Source organism: Haliotis rubra, unplaced genomic scaffold (assembly GCF_003918875.1).
Source record: "Haliotis rubra isolate DU_JTF1 unplaced genomic scaffold, ASM391887v1 Scf164, whole genome shotgun sequence".
Classification (NCBI taxonomy): Eukaryota; Metazoa; Mollusca; class Gastropoda; order Lepetellida; family Haliotidae; genus Haliotis; species Haliotis rubra.
The window spans coordinates 142,675-154,745 of record NW_025765603.1 but is presented as its reverse complement, the minus strand read 5'-3'; the positions used below and the strand labels follow the sequence as shown (position 1 = coordinate 154,745).

Below are 12,071 nucleotides of genomic sequence, written 5' to 3'. Positions count from 1 at the left end.
TGAGCAAGCTACAATGAATGACAATACAGATATCTAGTACAATGCAATTGAGTCACAAATCTAAAATATTGGGTCACAAAGATCAAATATTAACTCACCAGAGTCTTGACATTTACAGTGAGAGCAGATACACTGATTGAAGGTTGTTTACAATGAGAGTAGACGAATAGACGGTCTTGAAATGTTGACAGCCAGACTTGACGATGGTAGCCTCGGTAGGCAGATGACGGCAGACATATGTGTATAACTCTAGTCAGGTAATAAATCCCGTGTTATTCCGTGTGTGTGTGTCAACACAACAACCAGCCTTTATATATACTGACACAATTCTCGAGCATTCGAGCAAAACTAGGCAGCAGTATAATCCACTCAGAATGTTATCGAAATTCGTCGACCATAGGACCGGGACATTCGTGACCACCTAGTGTTATTCCGGTTCCAGGTCTGAACGTTGGTGCACCATTGAACTCGATGTCGACGATGTTGTTGTCGAAGCACAGGGCCAAAATAAGGTCTTCTGGCACGTAAACCAGCCTCTCTCAACCTGTTTCTGACGGTCTGTGCAGAAGGCCTCCTCAATCCGGGTATTTGTCGAGCAGTACTGGTCGCCGTAGCTGTTCGATGACGCAGGTAATGTACCCGGATGTAGCGATCCTGCGCCGCAGTGGTCGCTCGAGGTCGCCCACCACGAGGGGCATCTACTACCGCATTCTGCCGGCGATATCTCACCCAGAGCCGTGAAATAGTGCTTTGGTGAACATTCATGCGTCGGGCAACTGCACGTTGAGACTGGCCAGCTTCAAGCAAACCAATGGCGATATGACGGTTGGCTTCACTTAAAGGTGGCATTTCGCGTCCGTCAACAATATTCCAAATACAGTGAATAATCGACAGACAGCGATCAACCTTTTAGACCCATCATTGAGACTATCTGATCCCCAACTTTCACGTGCATTGCATGTTAATTGTGTCTTATGTGACACTACACTCCGAAATTGAAAATCATGCTGTTTAATACGGTTATTTTACGGATGGTGCGTTTTGTTGTGATGTTTCAAAACATAAATACCATAGGACTCATAAACAGAGCAAAACCTTTTGTAAAATGAATCACGTTTTAATTCATTGCTACATGAAATTGCTATTTTCATGATGCGTTTCTTTTTGTGGAGAGTATGTATACGTGTAGGTTAGCAAAAAACATTAAAGATTTTGCTTGAATATTTGCAGTTGTTAGTCACGAAAACAATAGATACTCGAACTCCTTTGCATAACCTGATCACAAAACTCTGAGGTAAGTTTACAGTATAAACTCCATGTTCAGATGATCTGTGTAATGAAACATTTAAATACATTCCAGGGCCTAGATTTTTGAAGCTCTCTTACCGCTAAGATAGTCGTAAGTTAATGTTAATGTATGGCACTCAGGACTATCTTAGCACTAAGAGAACTTCGAAAATCTAGGACCTGATGTCGTCATGGCTCTAATACTAAAGCTGTTTAATATACTACCGGAAACAAAGTAAGTAAAGAATAAGTATTGAGTATTACTATTGTTGAGCTATTCATTTGCAATACTCAGGCGTTGTTTCTGAACGCTAGACCTATTCACAATAAAATCTCACTTGATATATGAACATCCCATTGTGCACATGTACACGGAAGTCAAAGTGTGTCTATAACTGAACACACGCTTACAATCCTTCAGAAACAGTGTTTCATGGACAGAACTGACTGACTGAGTTTAGTTTTACGCCGCTTTTAGCAATATCCCAGCAATATCACGGCGGGGGACACCAGAAATGGGCTTAACACATTGTGCCCATGTGGGGGAATCGAACCCGGGCCTTCGGCGTGACGAGCCAAAGCTTTAACCACTAGGCTACCCCACCGCCCCTATGGCTGATATCCAAAGATGATTGCCAAGATTGGAATAAATTATCATGTAATCTCTGTTTAAATGATTCAATAAATATTTTGTGATCACCAATTTCCTGGCTTGTCCCAACAAATCCAAAACCAAATTGAAAAAGAATATTTTTTCGTCCTACCCTGTCTAAAGATAATAACATAAAATAACATTGTTTTGGTAATCTATAGTCAGGACAGTTTAGAAGTCTACACCAGTATTTCACAGCATTGGTTGTATAAATAAACTGTAAAGGCACCCTTCCACATTCACCCAAGACCATATTGTTACAGGTGGATTTTCCAAGTTTCAAAACATATTTACACAATTTAATATGGACAGATTCAATAGTATTACACTAGGATGTGCCCCATATTTCAGAACCATAACATACAATCAAAAATCTAAATAAATCTGTAAAATTAATGCTGCCAAGTTTCCTTTGGAAATTTTTAACAGAGAATTTTGCCTTATTAGCTTGTGATGCAAGACAAGGTGTAACTTTATTCCAGGATAATTTAGGAGTGAACATAATTCCAAGGTACTTGTAAAATGAAACAGTGTCAATAACATTACCATTATAAAACCAATTTTCATATGAGCGCAAGGGACCACCATTTCTAAACACAATAATCTTAGTTTTCTTTAAATTCACGCTCATACCAGTTTGCTCACAACATTTACCAAGTACATAACCGGTTGTACAGCTTACATCTTACTGGCGACTTATTCAATTCCAACAGAAAGTGAACACACACAAACACAAAATAAGCCAAAGAAAACGAATTGCCCGATTTTAGTTTAAATTGGCAACAATAATTATATTTTGAAATTGGCTATTTAATATTCTGGGGGTCTTGGGTGTCGGAGCTTGAATATATGATAATATGTTGATGTAGACATGCATATGAATAATTTCGTTAGATCAATCATATTGGCTCATGATGCAACTGTAAAGTCATTAGATTATTGAAATAGAACCCCAATGGATATAAACAAATCAAATACTTACATAACTCTACTCTCTATAAAACTTTGTTAAGTCAAAACCTGCTATAATTTCAATGGCGTGCGTTGATGAAGTCTGGGTTTACAAATATATGAGAAACTTGAAACACCAGTGATAAAGTTGAACCTCTGCCATATGTGACTAATTACCTCATTACGTCACTGACGTAGCTGCTGAACGCCAAAGAGCCATTGCTGACAATATGATGAAGTTATATTACGCAACCATTGATATGAATGCTAATTTCAGTAGTATGGTAATTATTCATCTATCCATGACCGAGCCTTTAGGAGAACGTAACAGAAGGATTAATTTGAAGTTGGTCATAAACGATGTCCAGGGTCTATAAACTTGTATCATATCAATGAACAAACATTTGACACAAACAATTATTTAATATGTTATAAATGTATGAAAGCGATGGCCATATTTACATGCATTTATCATATATTTTTATAGTATCCCTAATGGGCTTATATTTAATGATCTGTGTAACAAATGTATATTTGGAGGCGAAATGATTAAAGTACATTTAAAACGTTGGTCATATGGGCTACGGGTGACTCGTTTATTTCAAAGAATAGTTTCATTTGAGAACACAGGTCTTTCGTGTTGTGAGTCCAATTTAAGACCACTTTGAACAGAATTCCAGAATCGGTTCCAGATAATTGTAATTTTGTTGTTGTTGTTGTTAAACACCACAATGAGCAATATTCCAACTACATGAAGGCGGTCTGTACGTCCAAACAATCCAATGATTGATAACCTGAGCAAGTGTCTACGAAACTGGCACGCTATGACATGCATCGATCAAATAAGGTGTCTGGCCACCCGATGGTCGCCTCATTCGAGAATCATTATTTGCTGAAAGCAAGGTTTAACATGGATCTTCCTGCCTTTTATAACTTCAGTAATCCGTGACAAAATGAACGTCCACCAACTATAATGCCAAATGTCACCGATGGATCATCTTGCTGAACCCTTTGCATGCTCATATCGAGAGGAATCATGAGAGAGAATATGATTATGAAACTGTATGATTATGATCGAGACATCATGACTCCGAGACAGTGATCACAAAGTTTTACACCCTAGGCAGAATGACCACTCGTGTCGCAAGCTCGTTATAATCGACCTACTTATACACTTACGCATTTGGTCCTAATGAGCCTCTGTCGACCTCTAGAAGCTGACACAACCTTGCAAGACGCACACCCCGGAGAGTGATTACCTATGCGGACTCGGTATTCTTACCTTTAAGGTGTATCTAATTTGGTTTATACTGACAGTACCCTAGATTATGAATATTTTATGTGGACAGTTCACGCAACTGCAACCAGAGGACCAGATCAGTATCGCCATGTGCTGATCAAGGGCGACCCTTATCAGCAGCCTGTCCCCCTTACTGAGCATTATCGTGCCGTTATGATCACAGAGTAAGCAGGGTCATAAATATGCAGGGACAGAAACAATATCCTTGTGCCATACTCGCATGGAAACCCCGCTGCTTCGCGACGTCTTCAACACCGTGCACGACTCTACGACGTCACGGTGAATGCCAGGGGAGGTAATCGTCTTATCATGAGTTTAATTAGAATGATACCAGCCAAAGGCGGCGACATCATCTTCGCCGACAGTGGGCATCCATGTCGTTGAGGCCAGTTACTGAAGAAAACAATTAATTATGGATATCTGGCTTATACACGTAATCATATTTGTAGGCAAGGTAGAAGGTTTCTACCCGTGGTGCAGGCATGACTGGAAATACAATCTCGGCTTCAGGTCCATCAACGACATTTGACAGTGCTTAAAGAACTTCAATCGGGAACTGTAAATATTTACGTTCTATCTTTATCACGCGGATGCTTCACGGACGAAGAAACGCTTGGTTATAAATATATTCCACATAAGAACTGTGTGTCTGATTACGTCAACAGTCATATCATATCCAGTTCCAAAAGAACAACAACGAACGATCTAAATCGAGAAAGATGAACCATCAATAAGCACTCGCTTTTAACACTTGTTGCACGACAAGTGTGTACAATTTGAAAAGGAGAAAAAGGTTGTTTTCTTTTGTCTGAGGAAAGAACAGTCTAACATTTCTGTGGTGAGATAAGCACAGATCACCGATACCTCACGGTGCCAGTACGCCATCAAATATGTTGTAGTTTTGTCCCAACACAGAAGTCGTGAACATTTGAATGATCGTAAGCGGATACTCAAAGTGAAGACACCCAGATTCCAACAAAGCTCACCCTTCAGAAAGCCTATACCTGTATCAATATTGTATTGACTCGCACCTCTGGACAATACGGGGGATACACACCTGTGTAATATGATCATGCTGTGTGTGTTTTATCTGCGACGTCGCCTTGTGTTTGTTGGTCTCCTACTGTGGATTACAACACTCTTGTTTGCATGTGAGTATTGTGCTCAACTGTATCACTGCAAAGGTTAATGTAGATAATGACAGCATAGTATAGTCACCAATTTATTCCCTACATGCTGCAAATTTTAGAAATCTTTCTTTAAACCCATAAGTGATTGTCGCTAAATGATGCTCCATTCTGAAAAGGTAAAGTCAGGTTAAAATGTTAAACACATAAGTGGCTGTCATTGAACTTCTATACTATATTAACTGACGCCAAAATGCTACCAACAAACGAGATAACTACGTCCACACATAAATGTTTGTTTTATAAGTGTTTCCAGGGGTTGAATTGTTTTCTAAACTCCAGTAAACTTCAAAATCCACATGACCAAATATTAATTTCACTAGACCACAATTAACTTTTTGGTTTCTTTTACAAATAATCTTTATCATCTGTTAGCAATAGCCTTTTGATTTCATCATCAAAATACATATATCAAAACGTTTCAGAAGCTTGCTGTACCACAGTAAAGTTTAATGTGGTTATTTACTTGACCATATATTCTCCTGTTTAGACTCATGTGTGTTATGGGTTAGAAGAGTAGCTCGGCATTCTACATGTGTACTGGTAACTTAATGCATATGCTGAACAGGTTCCGCTTGCACTCTGATGGAATGGATCAGCGTTCATTATATCAGTCATCGGATCTAGTTTTATTATTACAGACCTACCATCATATAACTGGACTATGTCTCAGGACAAAAAGTCCACTGAAGCACTTTCACTAATACAAAATATATAATCAATACTCTAGAAGTGATAATTTGGATTTTGTTCGTATCCTTATGCTATTTATTTTTATGGACACCTTGATCGAGTGAGTTTTCACTCAAAGAATAATACCCTACTCCAATAAGAAATTATTAAGTTTTACGAAGAAACGTTTCGTTTTCTTTCCCAAATGGTTTCACATTTATCCATGTTTATGAACGTCATAAGCTGACGTTGGTGAGAAGTACTATAGCATAGACACTGGTGTGGATAAGATGTCGGACATTATAAATCAATCAATATCATAGGGTAAACCATATTTGGAAATGATATATTCTCAACATTTGACTTTAAAGGGACTATCGTCATAGTGCATTCGCCCATATGCACTACTGATGACCTCCATCTGATTGCGGGTCGGGGTCCCGAAACGTGTAATCAACGCAGCTACGCCGCCCGTCACGTCAAATAACACAGTGGCGTGAGTAAGATTATTCCTTATCCAAAGATGCTATCTCGTCTTCCATTCTACTGCATCAGGCCACGAACATCTAGACCTATTTGTACTAACTCTTGCTAATACCAAAATGTCAAAGTTTCAGTCATCTCATTCAATTTTAAACTACCAACTCTGCAGTTCGTAACGCCAAATCCGTCGTTAAAGTCAGTGCCCATATTTCTGTTTCCAAGCATTAGGATTAAATTGATGTAGAGTGAGAAACACATTCAGAGGTCACGGAATGCATTCTAAATATAGAGTTGCCCTTAATTAGTGGCTGATTAATGGTGTGTATCTATGATCTCCTGTGACCTCAGAAGGTTATTACACTTGAAATTGACGTCATGTATAAAATATTTACCATTCCCACGTGGATGTTTTATAACGTGTTGTGCCGAGGTCGAAAATGTATTTTTGCTCTATTGAGCTAATCGAAGACACCATACAAAACAGATGTAACCAAGTTAAGTGTTAAGTTAATCATTGATATTCTCAAATCAAATTGTGATTGCCCGACAGGGTTACGTCGACATGCTTCGTCCTATGGTGTAGACTAGGGCATTATGTTGTCGTGGTCGTCGGCGGGGAAATATCAGGTGCTGCTTCAAATATCACAAGTGCATCAAAATAGTCTCTTTGAATCTATTGACTAAAATGACATTTTCTTTAAACACACACACACACACACACACACACACACACACACACACACACACACAGAAATAACTTTTTGGATCATTGAGTTATGTACTTGCTTGTCTTCATCTCAAATGGGTATCCTAATTGTCCTTTGAGTAACGAAATATATTGTACTCACCTCACTCAAACTCAATTGGGTATTTTGCCATTTTCCAAAAGGGTGCTGTTATAATTGCTTTAACTGTTTTACATGTTACTTTACTTTGCTTACTTTGATTTACATTTTCTCAATTGCTTCTTATTGATTTACTACTTCCGGACATGCGTTCAATGTCATTTCAACACATTGTCGCAAATGAAAAATGTTGTAATTCATTGTCCATGATCATTTTAAATGACGTAATTCCAACAACAGCTTAAAAACGTTTTAGATCGGAAACCCGTATTTGTCTTAGAATACTACCTGGGGGCGAGTGTGAACAAACCTACAGGTGAAGGTTCGGGACCTACAACATGGACCCGTAACTTGTGGGTTATTCCATAAATCAAACTATTATCATCGGAATATTAACTTTAACGTTTTATCTGAACATTCAAGCTATATGTGTACAATAATCGTTGATATAAGTTTAGCTTAAACACTTCTACCAATCTAGCATCAATAATATAATGGTTACATTCTGACGTCACAACACTTTTACACTAAGAATTACACCTCACTTCAGCCTTTCAATACACCCATATTTCGAAGACCATGGGATATCCGTATCATAAAAAACTATTTCCATATCAGGGAAAAACGGAACTGCTCTACAATTTTAACTATGTTTGCAAATGTTAATCTGGACCCCGATCCACAAAGAGTTCGTAACGTTACGACCCTTCGTAACTATATAGTTTGTCATAGGTTTACGAATGCCGTAGTGCTGCGAACGCTTCGTGGATCGGGGCCCAGAGCTTTATCTTACCATGAGAAGATCCTGGGTGCCGATCCACAAAACGTTCGTAGAGCTTTGACATTCGTAAACCTATGGTAAACTATAGAGTTACGACATGTCTTAACGTTACGAAGGCTTTGTGGATCGGGACCCAGTTCAGTTGTCAGTCGAAGGTTAATGAATGTGGCAAAACCTTCACTGAATCATCCAGAAATCCTCAATTGGAAACTGATATATTTACTGTAAATCTTTTCAGACTCGTTTCTGGCCGAGGAGGCGGATATGAGAGAGCCTATCAATATCGGTTCTAAGACCATCATGAAGCTGCAGGAACTCCGAGTTAACCCACCGTATCATTTGGCGGACCATAATGATAAATTGGGTGCCACAGCAATGCCTGTACATGTGGGTATCGTTCAAGAAGTCAAACATGTAAAATCAAAACAAAAAGACCTCGTTGTCCCGCAAATGGTCGACAAGATCTCTATTGTCAGGTCAGAGGCGCCCCCTATATCGGACTACTGTAACCGTGACGGTATCTTGGCGGCATCACAGGAAGGCAAGTTTGTCGTTTTTACATAAAGTTCAGATACATGATAACTGGTTCAGTCAAATCCAGAGTTAAATAATGCATACACTTTACTCGGCTGCATCCATGAAGCATCGGGTTTGTGTGTTTGTCTGTTTGTTTGTTTGTTGTTTAAAGCCGCTCTCACCAATATTCGAGCTATATGGCGGCGGTCTGTAAATAGTCAACTCTGGACCAGACAATCCAGTGACGAACATCATGAACATCGATCTCAGTAATTGGGATACCAGGTCAGCGATACTCGATCCCGTTAGTCACCCGTAGCTTCACGGGTATGAGAGTGTTAAACATAAAGAGTTCGTTAAGCAGAATGACCGACTCGATTCCTCAACGTATCATCGCTCTGTGCTATCAAATATAACTTATGACCACCTGGGGTACGGTAGATAAAGTCCATGCACTAAAAGCGGAAGGTCGGTGCTTGATCCCCGGCTGAGACATCAAAAGACGTTGAAAGAACTTACTTCCCTGCCTGACGCTCGGCATTATGGGATACAACAAGGACCAGTACACAGTACTGTCCTTGTCCATGTTTAACTGCGACGGAGACTAGCAATGAAAAGACAGAATTAGCCATAGAAACAGATGGGCGCGTGCCTCTTATTAATGCAATACTTTATCACACAACCTTAAACCCTATATCAAGTCGCCTTATAACATTTCTCCAGATCCTGAAAGGAACGCCTAATCACACGTGGTAAAGCGTAAATACCACTGAATTGTATAATTATTATATCAAAATCTATTTTTGCAGGAATAGCTCCACACGGATATAACCTTGTTTCTGTCCATGTAATCACTCGACACGGCGACCGATCTCCAATGTACACCTTCAACCGTCATACTAGCCCCCGTCTCAGCTGTCAGTTTGACCCCAAGGAGGTGGTGAAAGACGCCCGACTCGCCGCCTACGTCACAACGATGCGGGGCTGGGAGGGTCATCAACGGGAGGACCGTGGCTTCATGAGCTGGGCCCTCTACCCTGGCCGGAAGGTTTGTGACGCCTCACAACTCAGTGCGGTCGGCGCGAAACAAATGCTGAATCTTGGGTACTTGATGCATGAACGTTACGTACACAAATGGCGCCTTTTCGGACACAGCTTTCGTGCAGAGCAAGTGTTACCTCGTAGCACGGAATATTCTCGAACATACCAGAGCGCCATTGCGTTCCTTTACGCCTTTCTACCACGATTCAATCTGACAGATATGCATATGAAACGAGTTTCAAATCTGTTCTTCTGTCCCGAACAAACACTCGCAGCTCGTGTCCAGTGCTGAGGAGTCTTAAGAAGCAAGCGGACGCGCTGGCTACCTCCGCTGTGAGGAACAGTACAGGATATGACACTTTAGTGAACGCCGTGGCGAATATGTATGACATGCCAGTGAGCCGCCTTCCCAGGATGTGGGCAATGATGGATGTATTTCTCTCCCACACATGTAACTCCCTCCCTTTGCCTTGTAACAAACATGGTCAGTGCATTAAACCAAGAATGGTATCGGAACTTTGGGGACATGTCACAAATTATACCAAGTATCTCATTACAGATGAAAGGTATCAGAAATATGCAAGTTTAGCTTTACATCCGCTTCTAACTGAAATGGTGGAACAAATGCAAGATGCTGCAAACGGTGTCACCAATACCAAATTTCATCTCTTATCTGGTCATGACGCGACCTTGGTACCACTAACTGTTGTTTTTGGCTCTGGCGGAGGAACATGGCCGCGTTACGCATCCAGATTGGTGCTGGAACTATATTCTCGGAAGGATACATCTTAACATTACATCCGGGTGCTTCATGGTGGTAAAGACGTCACTCGTGAGGTTGCCTTTTGTCATGGGCATATCCATGATGGTATGTGGCCTTTGAAACGGTTCGCCGACTTTGTACTGCGAGACAATTTAAGACATTTTGATGAAAGTGATTATATTAATCTATGCTACAGCCCATCATAATCTGAGCACATACCCCGACCTGTAAACAGTATTTCATGGACGTTCATTTCAATATATTACACAATGATGACGTAAACGCCCCTAGCATGCCGAGGATGGGATACATGACAGGTGAATGGTAAACACAAGCTTGAAATAGAAGGATAGACATGTGCATCGCTGTAAACTTATTATTAAATTAACCGAATGAGTGAATTGGGTTAACGCCACTTTTAACAGTGCTCCCAAGCTTAATAGGGGAGAAACAAACAAAATGTGCTGGTGACTAACCTAGAATCACTGGGATTTGAACCCACAATCGTAGTTTTCATGAGTGCCCAAGGGACACAACTCTGCACGTTACCCTCTTACGCTTATAAAATACGCATATGTAGGTAGAATACAGATTTGCACATCGTTTTGCAAGAACGTTATCAAGATATATCCTGGTATACGATGGGTATCTGTGACAACGTCGGGCGACTTAGAATACAACGTCACATTCCTTCAGCGGCATAGATATGTCTAGAGATCTCACGCTATTGTTCTAAACAATAGTAGTTCTAACATGCTAGTTGCTCACCTCTGCTCACCTCACGGACTGCTTGTCCAATTTCTTGTCAGCACAGCTGAAGATGGTTGTTTTTGCAAGTGAGTGAGTGAGTTTAGTTTTATGCCGCACTCAGCAATATTCCAGCTATATGGCAGCGGTCTGTAAATAATCGAGTCTGGACCAGACAATCCAGTGATCAATAGCATGAACATCGATCTACACAATTGGGATACGACATGTGTCAACCAAGTTAGCGAGCCTGACCACCCCATCCCGTAGTCACCTCTTACGACAATTGTTTTTGCGCTTTGGCTTTTCGTGAGTGTGGAGTTATTTCAAAAGTAAAATGTAATATCTCAAAAGCATGTTTTCGGGAAAATGTTACAGTTTGGCGCTCAGCGCAATCCTTTATACAGTAAACTACCACGAACAAAAATGGACCCTTAAATTCAGGTTGTAATATCAAGTATAAATGGCTGGGGCAAAAAATGCAGTTCGTTACATCCGTTAGTTCGTCATACGCGTGTTCGTTATAAACGTGGTTCACTGTATGTTTCCAGGATACCCGTTTCATCGTTCATTCTTTATGCAAAAGCCATATACCATTGACTCTGTACGCAGGTGCGAACATCGTTGGTACAATATTTAGACATAATATCGCATTTTAAAATGATACTAAGATCATATTGGTAGAAGAATCTTATGATGATTGTGCACCATGTAAAAATAATCACAAGCGTTGCTTGAGAGTCATCGTATTACCATTGATTACAACTATTAAACGTACTCTATCAAAGGTCTACATTAAGGTATACTATTCCGAAACAAGCTCTGAATCCATACCGAACATCACCT

At 40.2% G+C, this 12,071-nt stretch overlaps 1 protein-coding gene across 1 annotated transcript; it reads left to right on the top strand.

Annotated features, from left to right (window-relative positions):
- Window positions 1–8,927: 8,927 nt before the first annotated feature.
- On the top strand, window positions 8,928–11,171 carry LOC124271842 (2-phosphoxylose phosphatase 1-like). The gene is made up of 2 exons (XM_046706993.1): window positions 8,928–8,943; window positions 9,484–11,171. Exons 1-2 carry the CDS (start codon window positions 8,928–8,930, stop codon window positions 10,005–10,007), a joined length of 540 nt encoding a protein of 179 aa, XP_046562949.1. The 3' UTR covers window positions 10,008–11,171.
- The last annotated feature ends 900 nt before the right edge of the window (window positions 11,172–12,071 follow it).